This window comes from Gavialis gangeticus, unplaced genomic scaffold, assembly GCF_001723915.1.
Source record: "Gavialis gangeticus isolate Ggan-Ray unplaced genomic scaffold, GavGan_comp1, whole genome shotgun sequence".
Taxonomy (NCBI): Eukaryota; Metazoa; Chordata; order Crocodylia; family Gavialidae; genus Gavialis; species Gavialis gangeticus.
Window position 1 is genome coordinate 41,839,088 of NW_017728995.1, and position 18,182 is coordinate 41,857,269.

Here is an 18,182-nt window from a genome sequence, read left to right on the forward strand (position 1 = left end):
GTCTTGCTCGGATGGCGTCTCCTCATCTTCCTGTGGCCCCCTCCCCCTCTCATGCAGAGTCCCCTGTGATTCAGTTGTAGAATCCTTGTCTACCAGGCAGGAGACCTGGGTTTGATTCCCAGACACTTATACAACTATAGCCATGGAGGTACCAAATATCTGGACTCAGTCTGGTGTTTAGATTCTGTCTCAATGGCCTAAAGGGAGGATGGACAGTCTGGGCAGCCTCCACTCCTCCAAAAGTTCCTGCCCAGGCATATGCATTGAAAGTCTGGGTGGCCCTCATGAATACACCATGATCCAGGAAGATTGATGGTTGCCATAGATCTCATGCCTAAAACGCAAGTTCACGCCATAATGAAATTACATGTTACTACCAAGAATATTGTAGAATAAGTGCTTTCCCCAAGATAATGTGGGAGGCCCATGCTTTGGAATCAAACATAGTTTTCCTGAATCCCTAATCCAGGGCCTAATCTAATAGATCATTCTACTTTGGTTTACTTCTTAATATGTGAAATATTACTTACCTGTGTCCTGTATCAAATTATTTTGGGGCTAAATATTTTAAATGTGTAGATACTATACTGTGGATGCAGACAACAGGATACTATAAAATTACAATATTTTCCTGGACAATAATTCTGAATAAATTTTCATATTTCTATGCATTCTAGAGTAATTTATTATAGCCACACTGTGATTAAAAAGTCCTATGAATCTCAAGTGAAATCCATCCTGTTGAATGCTATAATTGCTTTACTTTTCCTTATCATGTGCCTTTGTCCTTTTTGGCAGATGACATTTGATCCTTCCATTTTCTTCAATGTTTTACTGCCACCCATTATATTTCACGCAGGATATAGTCTAAAGAAGGTAAGCAATTTCTCCTTCAAGTAACACTTAGGTGCATTAATGTGATGGCTATTTTGTAGAGCTACAGAAATAACAGAAAAAAAAGAATTGAATACTCATGACTTTTTTTTACACAATAATGACCTAAAATTTAAAATTAAGTGTGATAAATAAATGTGTCCAAGATCAAGCCCATAGTCCTGATTCTGCTGTTACACCTGTGTGAAATTCCATTTTGCATTTAATTAACACCTGGGCGGATTACTGGACGCCAGAGGGACCTTTTTCAAGTCAGTGGTACTCTATGTGAACAGTGGTTCACTTGCTCTCTATGGAGGGACTGGGGCTTATATCTCTGTAAGAAAAGGGATTCATGGTAGTATTTATGTAGAACAATAATAATCTGTGCTTTTACTATAGCCACTAAATATTTCAGGACATCTAGCTTGATATATGGAAAGCGGAGTTCAGTGATATTCAGATGTACTGAGAGCAGATGATAGAGTTTAGACCATATTTTTCAGAAGTACATTCAGAGTCTGTGTGGATTTTTTTCCCTAACCCTGCCTTATCAATTATGATAATAGCCTGAATGAACTGAGTGGGACTTCTAGTGTCAGAGGTTGTGTGTGGTTTTAAAATTCTAAGATTAACTCTGCACTGCAATACATTTTTCATAATTTTTCCTTCCATCTGCAGAGACATTTTTTTCGTAATTTAGGATCAATTTTAACCTACGCCTTTTTGGGAACTGCTATCTCTTGCATTGTTATAGGGTAAGTAAAAATCTAATCTTTTTTTTTATTATGGGTGAAGTTCAGTATTAGTAGTCTGTAGTATTTTTCTGGTAACAAGCATATGATTATCTTCACTGGTATTAATCTGACATGAATATAATTTGCTGACACCATCTCTAGTCAATACGTTTCATGACTTGACAAAGAAAGGAAGTTGTATGTTCAGGTGATGTTGTGCTAGAAAATCTGAAATCCAGCTGCAGTAGGGGATGAGCCCTTTCTATTATGCACTTTAGAGCACTGTCTCACTTTCATTTGCAACAGTTGCATATCATTATAGCAGGGATCCTGGTTTTCTCTGATTTTAAAAAATCCCCAATTTTCAGTTAAAAAAAAGTAACCCCAAATCCACATTTTTCTGTGATTTAATGAACCACCACTATATAGATATTGAATATATATTGAATTGAAACGTAAATAAAATTGAATACATATAGAACTTGTATGTACCTCATATATATATAGTGGTATTTCATTTAAATCACAAAAATGTGGATTTGGAGTTACTTTTTTTTAACTGAAAATTGGGGATTTTTTTTAAATCAGAGAAAACGAGGATCCCTAATCATTAGAAAGTAGTGACCTATTAAAGTCAGTACATGTTAGGAGGTAACCTTTGCCAGAAGGGAACAATTTTGCCATGCCATGAGGATACTTAACACGTGCTAAACTGCTTGGACACACATCTGCTTGCATTTTAAGTGCACTTACTAATTGTAATGCTGCCCTTAGGGCTTTGTTGGTAATGTTTACTATGACCCCTACATGCACAGCTCATGCTCTGCTGATAGACAGCTGCTTAGCAAGCCTTCCAGCATGCCGTACCAGAGCAAATTTTCCCCATGTTTCTAACAAGGGCCAAAAACGGCTGAACACAGACAAAAGCACTAATTGATTGAGGTGAGGATGCAAATTGCAGTCCCTCTTTGACTGACTATTCCGCCTGGCGTTGGATCTCCAGGGGCTCTCTAGAGATGATGAGCAGTAGAACCAATCATATCTTTGCCCTAACTGCTGTAATCCACAGCCTAGCCATGGGAGGCACTACTTTTGAGCACCATGATACTACCATCAGTGCCATGCTGGCTCACTTGCAGGAAGCACAACACAATGCCATATAAGCTATGGACCCAGTATCAGATGCTACCTTATTGCTGCTGGGCACTAACAATGAGCTTGGATTGGTGGGAGCAGCTGATGCTCAGAACCCGTGATAATGAGCAGTGGCAGGATGTCCTATGGCACAGTCATGAACCTTTGCACCAGCCTGGGTCCCCTGCTCTAGCATCAGGACAGTGGGTTTCAGTACCCCAAGTCCACTGAGAGATGTGCAACCCTAGTGATTTAGAAGTTGGCAAACACCAACCATTTCTGTTCTATTGCCAACCAGTTCAGTGTGGGACGATGAATGGCAACAATGGCTGTGCATAAACTATGCAATGCCAATGACCTCATGGTGCCCAAGGCATTGCTGGCACCCACAGAATCTGGTTTTGTTGGCTCCCCTTCCCACCCTTAGAAGTTGTAGTGATGGTTCTCTTACTCAAGATCACGATGAGGTCCAGCACCTCATCACAAGACTAATTCATGGCCTGCCTGCAGAAGTCTGAAGAGGACATTCTCTGGTTCAGTTTGGTTCATGAAGCTAGGTGTCTGCTGTTCACACTGCAGTGCTCAAGGAAAGGTAGAAGGCCTTGGCAACACCTGAGGCTCAGGTTGTAGGTTACATGGCATCCTGGTGTGAGGAACTCCTAAATGCACTGCTTAAGTCACTCTGTGTGGTGCAGAAGAATTTATGGCAACCCATCAGTTTTTAAAAGTGCTTCAGTTTAGAAGTGATCAGAATTCTGAACCTATGCACAGCACTTCCAAATTATAGGAGCAATTAACTTTCTCTTTACAACAGATATTAAGTAAAGTGATATGTTCTGAATCAAAATACATGTTCCTTTTCAATATCATTGTAAGATAGAACTTCCCCATTTAATGTCATTTCAGTATTATAAAACAACAATGATTAATTGATTAACCTATAATGTTTGTGTCTAATGCTGTTAAGACTATTTTTCGCAGAGGCAGCAAAAATATAGATATTATCTTGCTATAAGAGTTATCTTTCTAGTCAACTTAGTTTGATTCAAATGTAATCAAACAGCTCAGAGAACTTGTATGTACCCCAGCAAAATTATGCTCGCTTAGGACTTCCTGGCTTCTACTGATCTGCAAACTATGGACACTCAGTTCCAAAGTGGTGGTAAAGATAAAGCTTCAATTTTCCTGCACCAGAAGTGCTATCAAATGTTTATAATCTCTCTTAGTCCTTAGTATTGTAGCTCCCTGTCACACTTGAGTAGCTCTGATTTTCTAGTAGGGGACAGAAAAAACACAAACAGTGGAAGATTTCAGTGTAACAGAAGGCCAAATGGCATAAATTGGTATATGGTTATTAACTCAAAGAAGCTAAGTCAGTATTCACTGGACCAGCTTCTCAGTGCATGTGTGTACATAGGGACATGTAAATATATTATACTTACCTAAATGACTGAATTAGTGTAATTCACTTCCTCAGTGCACTTCCAAGTGATGGCAGCTGCATAGCTCTAACCTTAAGAACTTAACTGAGAGCCAGCTTGTTGCAAGCAACCAGAGCTATGCTTAAGGAAAAGCACAAGTTGGGGTCTTTTCTATGAAAATATCCTTTCTATGGTACTGTTGCAAGGATGGATAAATCTCCTATGGCCTGGGACTTCTGTTTTGTATGCTTTTATCTGATGTACTTGAAACTTAAACTTCCTCTATCTTACTGCTGTTGCAGCTGGTTGAATAATATTCATGTTGGTTTTTCCCAAACGTTGATTTTTTATAAATTATGGGATATGTCAAGTTCTGATGAGCAGTCTCCTTCCCAGACCTTGTTTGTTTGGTTTGGTTGGGAGAGAGTGGAGTTAATAACCAAGGAGTTTCTGGATATGACAAGAGATTGTCATAGAGAAGTAGCACTGGAAGGGACCTCAGAGGTCATCTAGTCCAGTCCCCTGCCTGAGGCAGGATCATCCCTATCCCAACCATCCCATACAATCATAATCTAAACTTGGGGTAGGCCAGAGTGCCAAAACCCCCACAGTGAGGGTTGGAATACCTTGGAAGGTGCCAGAGTGCCAGCATGCCAGAAAAACAAAATGAGGGCAGGGGCAGGATGCCCTGCTTGTGCCCCTTGCCCCCCAGCCCTGCTCATAACCCTTGCCTCCCACCCAGAGATCTTTTCCCCCACCCCTGCTGCCCTTTGCCCCCCACCCAAAGCCCCTGACCCCCAGCCCGGGCTCTGCGACTGCCAGCAGCTACCCAGAACCTGGGCCAGCTGCAAACATCTGCTGCCTCTCCACCCTGGCCCTGGCTCCAGCCCCAGACCTGGCCCCAGCGTTGGAACCTGATGTGGCAGGGCAGAAGTGGGGGGAGGGCGCAGAAAGCTGCATACTCCAAGCTCCCCACTGCCCTGCCATACTTCCCCTATGTGCACAGGAGCAGCATGGGCAGCAGCGCAGGGTTGTGCCCCTCACTGCTGCCCCTGCCTGCAGGGGAAGTGTGACAGGACAACAGGCAGCTTGGAGCATGCAGCTTTCTGCGCCCCCCACTGTGCCCTGCCGTGCTGAGTTTCAATGCTGCTTTGCAGAAGCAGCAAGGGCAGCACAGCGGGGAGCATTGCCAGTATGTGCTGCTTCTCCAGAACCCAGGGCTGGGGCTGGGGCTGGGGCTGGGGCTGGGGCTGGGGCAGAGAGGCAGCAGATGTTTGTAACTGGCCCAGGTTCTGGGTAGCTGCTGACAGCCACAGAGCCCTGGCTGCTTGCAGCAGGGCTTCCATGGGAGCAGCCCAGGCTCCATGGCTATCAGCAGCTACCCAAAGCCAGGGCTGGCTGCAGCCAGGAGGCTACAAACAGCTGCTGCCCTCCCACTTTGGCCCCAGCAGGGGTTGCAGCATCCCAGCTTCCTGCTGGGAGCAGCCCAGACTCCTGGCTGACAGCAGTTACCCAGAGCTGGGGCTGGCTGCAGCTGGGAGGCTGCAAACAGCTGCTGCCTCCCTGGCCCCAGCATGTGCTGTTGAGGAAAATGGCTTTGTGTGCCATGCATGCTAGGGGTTGCTGACCCCTGATCTGGGTAACTGCTCCCTGCCGGGAGTCTGGGTTGCTGACCCCTGATCTAAACTCATATAAGACTACAGTCAACCCTGACACAACATAGGCCTAACACCCTAACTTGCCACAGGAAAAGCAGAGGAACCATGGCAGCCAATGTCCTGCTTCTATGAAATGTATATATGTTCAAGAGGTCCCAGGCAAAGGGCTTCACCTCCTGCTACAGAGGAAGGCACAACCCCCCACAGTCCATACCTATCTGACCATGAGGTAAAATTCTTTCCTGACCCCAAATATGGAGATCAGGTTGACCCTGAGTGGATGGGGTAAGACCCTTTAGTCAGGAACCTCCAGCTTTGCTCTAAGCAGGTGAATCATCATACCCCAGTTGAAATCTCTATTTGTAGCTGTAATAAACACCCAATGTCTCTGGGGAGGCTTAAAAACACCCTGATACATAGAGACGAAAACAAAGGGGGCAGGTGGGGTTAGGCACAAGCAACCAGCAAAGCCCAGAAGCATGGGAAATACCCATGGTAGAAAATAGGTGTAGAAAACAGGATTACATTACCAAATTACTAATTTTTTGCAAGGCCATGGGACTTTCCTGTCTGATTGCCTCACAGTTCCTTGCTTCTTATCCTTGATGCCTGGCTTTAATTGCATGTCACAGTCTGCAAGACATAGAAAAAAGGGTCCAGGAGAAAATAGTCTAACCTGCTACCTGCTATTATCAGTAAAGTCCTTTCTTTGCCAACAAATGGCTCAAATTATCTCATGCAGAAGGGGACCTCCATGACCAGGGGTGAATCTAGAATTTTGCAAAGGGGTGTGATTGAAGGAAGGAGAAGGGAGGGAGAATTTTCACCTGTTTAGGGATTTTGAAAAGTCTGTAGGGTTCTTGCGGTGCACTCCAATCCAAAAGGGGGTGCAGCTACACTACTGCACCCACTTTGAATCCACCCCATCCATGAGTAACTGCTTGTTAAGATTTTTCTGAAGCATCGCTTTGTAAAGCAGTTTGCCAGAGTCCCTGTTCCTTCAACCCCTAGAGCTCCATTGCAACTCCAATACTGAAAATTTCCTAGACAAACTAGTTGGTGGAAGGGAGAGAACTCCTATAAGTATCTTCCCAGATAATTAATTCAGCTATAATGTTACATTACCTTTTACTGCCTAAATCAGCTGCAGATTGGGGGCGATCAGCAGAGAATATGCATATCTTTCCATTTATCCACTGATAACTCTTCCTCCTACTGTGACCCAGGTCATACAAGAAACCTCCACAAATCCTGGAGGGTGAAGGAGATGGTGCCATGCCTCCCCCATCCTTAGTCTTGTGCGCAGAAAAAGGTTATCCAAGCATGTGTCCAATCTTTATGCATATCTGAAATGCCTAATTTGTCTGCATATTCGCTCTCTAGTTTACTTGAAGACTATGCTTTGAATAAAGATTGCTACAGAGAACAGGAAGGGAGTGTGACTGGAAGGGTAGAGGGAAAAGAGGGGTGGTAACGTGACTGTAGATGCATCCAGACCTAAGAGAAAGGTATCAGACCTGCTGGTTCCTGCCTCAGAATTTTGCTTGAGGTTGCAGGGGAAGAATCTAGAAGGCTGTTGCAGGCAAAAAAAAAAAAAATAAAGTGAGGTAACTAGTAAGGGAAAATCTGTACCTTTCAGAATATTTTGCTCCTGGTTTCTAATAGAAACGTTCACCTTCCCTGTTTTTTTTTCAATCCTATTGGATGATCCTTTGATAAAAAAAGCATGACAATTTGGCTAAATACAAACAGTCAAAAAGCCCAAGGATGAATCAATTCAGTCTTTGCAAATTAGTCTAAATGCAGAGATTAGACTGAGAAACAACTGGACAGCCATTCACTTCTAATTCCAGAAATGCAGCCACATACCTGCAGTGGCTCAGGCCAGAAGCCAGGGGGTGCTAAAGCACAGCTCTATGGCACACAGCCAGCATAGGCTGTGTGTTTTCTTCCTCTTCCTGCTGCCCCTGAAGTTGCTGAGATTTACAGTCCACAATCACAACAGCAGGACTCTGCAGGGTTGCTCATCACTTCCTCTTTCTGCTTCCAGGTGCCTCTGGGATTTGTAGCCCACAGTCACATCCAGCAGAGCATCTCCATATTCAGGGAAAGGAAGTTTAACCCACCTCCCTGCCCAGTCCCCAGCTGGAGCTTGACTGGGGTTTCCCTGCCTCCCGCCCCACCACCCCAACCCTTCTACTCTGCTGGAGCATACAGTCCAGCCCAGGGCTGGAAAGCATGCTGGGATGCTGATTCTGACTTAATTTAAACCAGGAAGGAGTCTGGGACAGAAGTTGCATAACCAGTTTGACCCAAATCAATTAAATCTGATACTACATTCAACCAGGTTTTTCCTCAAACTGGTTTATGGGCACTGAACTTCTGTTCTGTTACAGGTTTAAACCAGTTTCTGATTACTTAAACCGGTTTATATGTAACTTTTGTCCCTAGCCTTTGTCCGTACTTTACCTCGGAAGTGATGTTTTCCAAGTTTGTTCTATTACACTGTATAAATGATAAGCTGCTACTGCCAAAGGCTAAAGCTAGCTGCATGACTGGACTCTGGAGTGGATTGTAAGAAAAGTGATAGATGGCTGTGAGGAAAGGAGTAATTATGCATATTTTTACAAGATTTCTTGTAGGCTTAATAACATAACACAGAAACTCTCTGAAATCAATCCTTCTGGTAGAAGTTTAACACGTTTTAATCGTTCAGGATTTTAGCATTCCTTTCCTAGCTCTAGACAAGTAAAAAAATAGACTTGATGGTAGAATGTCCAGCTTTAATTGATACCTGTTCTTACTTTTGTGAGCCAGTTTTATTGTGTAGGTCAGGGGTGTCCAACTGGCAGCTTGGGAACTAAATAAAGCCCCCAGGCTCCTACCTAGCCATGGCCCCTCTTATCTCTCCAGCTGCTGCTGCAGTTGGGGTCCCTGTCACGGCGCAGGGTCCTAGGAGCAGCCGTGATCTCTCCTAATGCCCCCTACCATGCCAAGTTGGTGATAAAGCACCCTCGTTCTCGCCCACCACGTCTTTGATGGTATCTATTTTATAAGGGAGGCTGCCTTTTGTCCCCTTGGACACGGTGCTCTTGTTTATCTTGGCCCCTGTTCTGTATGGATTGACCTGGTGCACCCCAGCCTTATGGGCTATGCGTGGCTCCAACCTCCCCTGTACCACGCCCCAAGCCTCGCAGATGTACCAGATGTTGTCTGGTTGGTTTCATTTCCGTGCCCTCACTGGCACCCCCGGGCTTGTCATGCAGCCGGCGCCCCTCACTGGCGCCGCTCACAATTGGGGCTCAGGTGGCCGTAGCCATGTCTGGCCCCCAAATCCCCTCCTCGGGTCTTAAAGTGAGTGCCCGCTCTGGGGTTTCTCGCCAGCGCCCGCCCTGGGACTTCTCACAATTGGGGCTCAGGTGGCCGTAGCCATGCCTGGCCCCCAAATTCCCTCCTCGAGTTAACAGTTCCTGTGGGACTCAGGCAGCCTCGTCCTTACCTGGCCCCCAGTCCTCTGCGCCCCTTCTCAGGGCTGGGGTCAGTGCCCCCTGAACGTCATGCCCTCTCTGGGCTTCTTGCCTGTGCGCCCCTCCCTGGGGCTCCGCCTGCACTAGGGCCTTTCTCCACGCTTGGGGCTCAGGTGGCTGTAGCCGTGCCTGGCCCCCAAATTCCCTCCTCGGGGCTGGGGCAGTGCACCCCTAAATGCAGTGCCTTCACTGGCACCAGGGTCCCCACCACTGTGGAGCCCCTCTGAGGCTTCCTCCAACCCCTATTAGCCTCACCCGGCCCTCCGGTGGTGCTCAAAGCAACAACATAAGCCAATCAGCTACAACTCAAAACTAAGCCTCCTGGCTAAAACGCAAACCCTGAGCCCTCTGGCTAATCATCATTCAAATCCCTACCAGGGTTTCTTCCACCCAGTATCCTCACCCATAAGCTGTTCAGGCCATCAGGCTTCTCTACTCTGCCTGGTCCAACAGAGCTCCTAGTTCCTCGGCTGCCAGAGGGTAACTGCCTCTCGGGCCTCAGCCTGGACTACATTTATATAGTTCAGGCCCTGCCCCCTTCCGGTCAGCTGACCAACTGCAGTTGCCCTGGCAACCGGCACCTGTATCTCTTCATAGAAGCAGGGCACCAAAGTGCCCCTGCGACAGTCCCCAAGTCTTCCCCCCCATCAGCTTTCACTTTCTTCACCCCTCCCCACAAGGGAGTGGGGTGGTGCAGCCCATACCTCTATGCAGTGGTATGGTGGGCGCTACGTGTGGCACAGGGGATGTTGTGGCCTGGGGGTGTTGTGGCCCACGGCTCACACCAGCATGGGTCCTGCTGGTGCAGTTGGTGTGATGTGTGGCCCCCCAGCCACGTAGAAGCTGGGCACACCTGGTGTAGGTTTTTACGTCTGTCTCTTAATAAGAATAATCCCATGTTACAGATTTGTAAAAGTACAGATTCTAGGTTCTATGAAATCATCACACAGTTAAGCCACTTTTGATTACCTGACAGGATGCCTTACAGCTTGTGATTTCCCCCACCCCTCCTTCCACACAACTCCATTTTCTCTTTTGTGTGGTAAAACCTCCCTCTTCACCACCCTTTTTACACATTTCTTGGATGTGGCTCTAGTGCTGGAATATCATAATATACACAACAAGACTCTTTGTTCTGCCAACTACTAACCATAGAGATGCAATCCTCACAAGAGCACTTTGCACTGCTCTGAATCTAGTTTTTTATTCTTCTGATTCCTTCTAGCACTTCCCCCAGAGCATTTTATTTAAATTGTTTCCCACTATGAGTCAAGTACTCAGAGATCTGGAAGACTGCAGAGAGCTGTCTACCCTAGAAATTCTTTTTTACATTCATTTACTCTCTGGGTAATAAGAGGAAACACTAACAGTTGTCACTGATTTATGTAATTTTTCTTAACAGCCTTAGTACACTAGCAAAAAAACCCCATAATATAATGAATGCAGCCAGAGCTCTTAGCAGTGTGTCTTCTCATATCCATAGTGCAGTAAATACTGTATCATGTCTTAGGCAGAGGAAAGAAAGTCAGAGGCCACATGCAGGCATTGCATTTCTGTAGGGAGAATCACCGCTGTCCTGATAGGAACCAGAAGCATACAGATGTCCATAAAGTTTCTCTCATGAAAAAAAAACCCTTCTGCAGGGGAGAGAGAGAGAAGTTCCTCTTTCAATGAGGAAATTATCTTCTGTAAAAGGGTTTCTCATGCAGAAAAGAACTCCTATATGCTTCCCTGTCACTTGACTCCTCCTGGGGACTGGAGCCCCACCCATGGAGTGGAGCAGAGGAAGGTGTCCACATTTGTTCCCTAGACCCTGGCATGAGAAAAGCATAGAGTCTTTCCCTGATGCTCCATTTCTTCCCCAGGTCCTGTAAGGAATGAAGCAGCCACTGCTCCCCATGCCTTCCCCAATCTCAGGATCACCCTGGTCTTGGGAAGGCACAGAGAGCAGAGGAGTAGGGGTGGGTACAGGCTGAGGACCTGTACACTCCCTTTCATGGAAAGACTTTCACCAATAGAAATGAATGGTAGTTTGTGGCCAGAGTTTAATCTTGCTTCCAGTGAAGTCAAACTTTAAATGAAAGAAAGAAATAAGCTGGAGCATGAAGGATGCAAAAAAATGTTCAAAAAACGGAGAGGTTCCTAAACAAAGTGCCAACAAAAGCCTGAGCCTGCATTCTGTTCATACTCCAACTCCCACTGAAACTATTGAATATTTAGAGTATATCAGGCATGCAGAATGGGGCCCTTTTGTACATAATCATGTTTGCAGAGTCCATGCATTTAGAGAAGAAATGAAAAAGCAGGTGTTTGGGGAAGAGGAAAGAGAATTAAAAACTTGGTTGAAAGAAGAAAGAATATAGGCCCCATAAAGAAGCCTTGCCCCAAGAGAAAAGAGATTTGCTCCATGTGCCTTCTGTTCCAGTGAGTTACAAAGCAGCCCATTGTAAAGGATCCAGTGCATGTTTTGGTGACTGTGCAGCTTATAACAATAGGAGACCAGACCTCTCTCTGAAAAAATGAGACAGATGGTACAGATGACAAGGAGTGGAAACCTCATCTGGATCGCAGAGAGCTTTGGGGAGCTGAAAAGTTGCCAGGGGCTATGCTGGCAGGAGCAGCTGTATTGGTGTTTGTCTTCTCTGTAGCAAGATACTGTTTATGTAAGGCAGTGTGAGATTTATGACAGCAGGAAAAGGGAACCGTGTCAAATGGATAGGGAAGCCATAAACAAATGGCCCTAACTACAGAAATGGAACTGATGCTTTTATTGACAGCAGTGTTCCAACATTGCTTTAATCCACTGTTTAATGCCTGACTATGCTAGTCACTAATTAACACACACACTTCATGGCTAAGTACAGACAGTCAAAAAGCCAAAGGCTGAGTGCATTCAATCTTTGTAGGTTAGTCTAAGGTGCATAGATTGAACCAATAAGCAAATGAACAGACATTCATTTTTTATTCTGGAACTATAGTCACATACATGCAGTGGCTCAGGCCATAAGGTGGGGGGTGCTAGAGCATACCTCCCTGTTTGGCTGGAACAGACAGCTTGGAACAAAGCTAGTCCATCCACCCTGTGAGAAAGGAGTTTGTAAGCAAGGTGCAAAGCATCCTGGGATACTGGGAGACTGTGCGTTAACTTGCATCTGGAGGGGATCTAGGGCAGAAGTTGAATAAACTGATTGAACCTAAATCAGTGAAAGATACTACATCCATCCAAGTTTAACTTAAACTGGTTTCAGCCATTTTGAAAGCGGTTTAGGTGCACTGAACTTCTGTTATGTTACAGATTTGAACTAGTTTCCGACCACTTATACAGGTTTATGTACAATTTCTATCCCTAGCATATGTTCTATATGAGATCTTCCCCCTAAGCCGGTTTCTCCCCTGCTTAGGGCAGAAAGTTCTATACAGAGTAACGAAATCCTTTCTCCAAAGCTCTGCTCCATGGTGAGTAAAGGCTACTGATTGAATCAGCAAAGAAGTGGATGCCTTGTTTCAGCCCTGATTTCTCACGGTCAGTCCCCCAAGACCATTGCAGGATGATGCTGAAGGCTGCAGTCTTTATTGCGGAGAGACTTGTACCTGCTCCACCTTGGAGTATAATCACATTGGTCCTATTCCTTAAGGGCCCTCCGGAGATGTGAGGGTGAGGCCAGAATATTGCTTTCACTATTTTTTTCATAACTTTACTAGACACTTTGTGCATTGTTGATGTCTGGCTGAGGCGCATAGTGTGGAGGGCCTGAATCTGAGCACTGGAAAGTGAAATGAAAGGGGGTTGTTTAATATATTTTTTCTTTAAAATAAAAAGCCCCTATTTCTAGCTTGTGCTGGGCTGATGCTCTGTTCTCTGAGGCTTTATTTTTAATAAAGCTCTGTTAATCTGATGGGACACATCTTACAGAATCAATGCCTGTGGTAGGTATTTTCAATTTTCTTGAAGCTGGAAGAATGTTCAAGTATAATTGCAAAATCCTGACACTGTGATATCAGCCTATTAGAGGAATAGCTCAGACACTGAGTGTCAATGGGAGCAGAAATACTTTTTCTTAAAATCACTGTCACTTTGTAGATCAGCATCCTCAATTTAGGCCAAGACCAAGCTGTTAGCACACAAACTTTGATTTAATTTCATAAACGTGGCCATACCTGGGATTTTTATTTGGTTTCATTTGGGCTATTTTGGATTACAGTGCCAATAATACATTGTATATATTCAGAATGCAGCACATTTCATATTCACTTACTCACAGTTTTCCAGACTACCTATTAGCCTTGGCAAATCCTCATTTTCCTGGAATTTAGACCAGTATGAAATCTGCCACTCAAAGAGCTGAAGCATTTGCAGGCAGGCTTAATTCAGGTTGGTTTGGACTAATAAATATACTTTTTTTTAAGATGGAGAAATCATGAAATGTAAAGATATGGAAGGGACCCCTGAGGAATCCCTGACTGCCTGCCCTCAAATCTGGGAAGGCAGCAGTGAAGCTGCTTTGGGGCATCCCCCAGTGGCCATCAAGCATGCTGGAGACTGAGCTCTTGAGAGGGAGAGGAGATACCACTGATGCAGTGTTGCTGCTTCATTCCCAGTTTTGGCATGTATGATTAGGAGCAGGTTGACGGTGTGTGCTCAGGGATGTCCCTCAGGGACAGGCTGGTAATGCAGTGTAGACATATTCTTAGTATTGCAGTGTAGAACACCACCTCTCAAACTTTGTGGGACACTGTCCTTGAAATGGGAGATGTTGTTGTGCCACTGCAGTTCTATCCTTCACTCTCCTAAATTTGTTCTTCCCATTTTGCTCTTACCATTTTATCCACTGAGCTTCCTTTCCCCTGACTTCCTCTACCTTTCACATTTAGTCCACCCTCCTTCTCTGCCTGTCTCTTTCATCCCTTTTCATCTCATCTACGTAGTCTTTTCTTTTCTCTCATTAGATTTCAGATGCTCACCAGGCATTTGGGTTTTCTGTTCACCATAGAAAAACATGGGTTTTCTCCCTTAAAGGAGAAGAACACAGGAAACTATGGGTTTCCCTTTGCAGCATGCAAGGGGCTACTTGGAGCTGAAGGGAGCAGGATGTAGAGGGTGCCACATGCATGTGTGTACATGCACATGGCCAGCAATACAGTCAGACAGTGGTGGACAGCAGCTTCCCCAGCTGCCTGCAGATAAGTCCATGGCAGGAGGGGACGGGGCAGATTGAGGCCCCCACAGTGAGCGATGGAGTGGGACAGGATTGATGGCTGAGGGTGGAGCTGGAGGCACTGCCCAGCTGGGTCAGGGCAGGAATACAATGGAGGAGTAGGACAGTGCTACAGGCAGCTTATCCAGAGGGCTGGTGGCAGAGGGGGCGGGGAAGTGGGGGCGCTCCCTACCACTGCACACCCTCCCGGAGTTGAGTCAGGAACCAGAGGTAACCCATCAGGGGAGAACTGGGGGGCATGCACCACCCCCCCTCCCAGATTTGCACGCGTGGGGCAGATGTGGGCTGCCCACTGCAGGGCTCAGGGCTCCTGCCCCACTCCCATCCCCCTGGTGGCCCAGCAGGTGAGACCCAGCACAGAATGACAGAGTAGGGTAGGGAGGTTTGGTGCCACTGCTGCAGGGAATCCCGTACTGGCCTTGCTGCCACAGCAAGGCACACCCTGCCCACTCGGCAGCAGTGGGAAAGCACAACTCCATGGCATTGGCAGAGGCTGGGCCAGCTGCACAACTGTGGCAAGGCTCCCCCTGCCCTCCCAGCAGCAGCAGGGGCTGGGCAGGCAGGGGGCACCTTGCCATGGCAGCATGGGTGGCACAGGGCTCCTAGCGGTGGTGGCAACGGCGGCAATACCAATCTGGGCTGCAGAGACCCCTGGGGTGAGGGCATCAGAGCAAGGAGAGCATTAGGGCAGGGAGCCCCAAGCCCCACAGGAGGAAGCCCACATCCTCCCCCACGGGCTCCACTTGGCTCCGCACCAACTGTGCCACATGCATGGGGAGTGGGAGGGGGGCTCCACACTCCACATGCCACTCAACTCCAGTCACAGCAGCCAACATTTCCTGCACACAGCAGCCAGGGCTCAGGCACTGCTGGCTGGCTGCAGCTGGTGCCTGCAGAGCAAGGAACAGGCAAAAGTGGTCCCACAGCCCTGGCAGCTGGGGGCCCCCTCTGGCAGGGCTGGGGGCAGGCAGGGTCTGTGAGTCAGGAGTGAGGGACCCCAAAAGGAATGGCAGGTCAGGAGTGAGCAGGGATGGGGGATGGGGGGCTGTGGGTTGGGAGTGAGGGGCAATGGCATGGGCATGGACTGCTCAGTCCTACAAAGAGGAAGACAGCTGAAGCTGGACCCACATCTTGGTGAGCAAAGGAGGCAAGGGAGCTCTGATTTTTCCATGATAAAAAAACCAAAATCAAATGCCAAAATATATAATTATTTAGAATTACTCTATTATCCTATTGAGGCATTGGTAGGCTTACAAACTGCTTTAAAATGTAAATATATTAAAAAATTGTGTTCAACTAATGCTTATATATATAGGGGCATTTCATTTTAATTGAAGAAAAACACAGATTTGGGGTTTTTTAAATCAGAGAATTTGGGATTTTTATCAGAGGATTTAAGATTTTTGTTAAACAGAGAAAACCAAGATCCCTGATGATCACGGACTGGAGGGAAGGAAATAAGACAAAAGTGCTGGTAAGATGTTGAAGCTAAATGAGCAGTGTTCCCAAGCTATAAAACTGTTGTACAGTGGGGCCAAAGAGTCCTCTAACTTCATTTTACTTTTGTGGTGTTCATGAAGACACTGGGGGTTCTCTTTTTCTGTTTTTGGAAGGAGTGGGAGAGATCTGTTCTTGTCTTGCAAGGAGGCTTTTCTGGGTGGAAAACTGGTTTCTCTAGAAACTAACTGGAAGTGAAATAACTATTTTAGTTATAATTAACACTGTTAGTCTGGCACAAGATTTTGTGGGCATTTATTGTGGATTCAGCACATGCTATTATCACTTCACATTAAACTGTGAAAAAGAAATCAAAATAGGATAGATTCCATCAAAGCACAGAGATTTACAAACAAAAGGTTTGAATTACAATTGATTTAGTGAGGACACAGCTCCTAGTAAATTGAGCAACAGATGGGAAAATATTTGAAGCCAGGCCATTTAAAAAATGCTTATGCCTCTTCAACTTTCTTAACATTTGGAGAAAGCAAAGTAAATAAGATGTGAGGACAAAGGCTTTATATGTAAATACAAGAGGACTGTCAAGCATTACTTTTTTTATAAGATGGTAATTATATAGAGAAAGTTGCACAAAATCCTTCTTAAGAAGAGATAGGAGTAAGACCCAATTCTTGAATAACTGCAAAGTCAAAACTAAGCAGTGTTAAGTGAAAACAATTTTATAAAATAAATGGCAGTGTAACAATCTAAAAAGCCAACCTGTTGGTGCAAGTGAATATATGGCCTTTTCTTGAAAAGGTTTTACATTTATGTTGTTAAATTACGGTAGCTACACCTTCTAAAGCCCTAAATAGAATGAGGTAAATTGTACTTGAGCATATGTTTGGCTGAGCAAATTATAGCCTGGGACAGAATCATTGAAACACCTGAGCAGAGATGTCTTTCTTTTGGAAAAAAATTTGGGCTGAAAAATTCCAAAAACTGGTTATTTAAACTGAAAACCACCAGAAACTGGTTTTTTTTTAATGTTATTTTTACAAGCCCGCAAAACTGACAAAACCAGCTTGGAGTTTCCATATATTAACTTACAGAAAAGTAGGAGTCATTTTTGGTCAAACATGCAATTTTCTATTGTAAGTAATGCAAAGTTTTGACTGAACATTTTTGTTAATGTATACTAAGTATCACAGTTGTAAATCCTAGCTAAGATAGGACCTGCAAGGTAATGAAAAAGTTGTGCGAATAAGCCAAAGTTGTACTGCTTGGGGACCTTTTATTTTTGGTTTTGAATGGCTGAAGTTTGAGGTATTTACTTAACTATTCAATCAAAGTTTTTGTTTTTGCTAATGAATATACATACCCAAACTGCTTCTGTAACCCTCTTGTTAGGATTAACATTTATTTTTATTCCTTCGGTGGAAATTTTTAACCAGCCTGTTTCAAATGAAACATTTATCTAAGAGGGAGAAATGAGATCTCCAGGCATTTTTTTTTCCTTTTCTTTTTTTTCTTCTCGCCATTTTCAAATTAGTGTGACTTTCGGGGGGAGGATGAACTGGGCTTGCTATCCTTCTGTTCAACAGCAGTTAAGCTGTTCTGGCCCCGTAGTAACATGAGGCAGGACTTACTGACACTAACAATATATTCAGTAGACTCTTAGCTTCCATTTCTCATTAAGTATTCAGCACACACCTGAGGAGTTCAGCATGCAGTAGTAGTTACTGTGCACTACTTGGCTCTGTGGATTTTTTTTTTACCTCGACTTCTTCATAGTTATTTAGATAGACAGATGAATGCAATGTGAGGATTTTTCTTTTAAACTTACGCTGTGGAGTTGTTTCATAATCTTTCCTGGTTCAAGCTCTCTAAAATACATAAATGGTACATGCCAGGCCAAAACAGCATTGACTTTATAATATAACTCTGTTTTTTGGCATCAGAGAGCTACGGGTAGGCTGTGCAATTTGGAAAGCAAACATGTGGAGCTATGTACTTCAGCAAAGCAAAACCAAATGTCATTTGGCTCAAATCTACTCGTACTGTACACATACGTGCTGTGGTTCTTCTGGATGATGGAAACTGCTTTTCTTACGGAAAATGGGGCCAGATTAAGGGTAACAGGAAAATCTTTAGTGCTCTCTTCTTTGTAAGCTGAGCA

General features: G+C 45.0%; 1 protein-coding gene across 1 annotated transcript in view; it reads left to right on the forward strand.

Annotated features, from left to right (window-relative positions):
• The window catches only part of SLC9A9 (solute carrier family 9 member A9), a 491,595-nt gene that overhangs the window by 28,535 nt on the left and 444,878 nt on the right, over positions 1-18,182 (forward strand). Inside the window, exons 3-4 of the mRNA XM_019503549.1 lie at positions 799-876; positions 1,555-1,631. Of these exons, the coding sequence (XP_019359094.1) occupies positions 799-876; positions 1,555-1,631 (155 nt within the window). The remainder of the gene's footprint in view (positions 1-798; positions 877-1,554; positions 1,632-18,182) is intronic.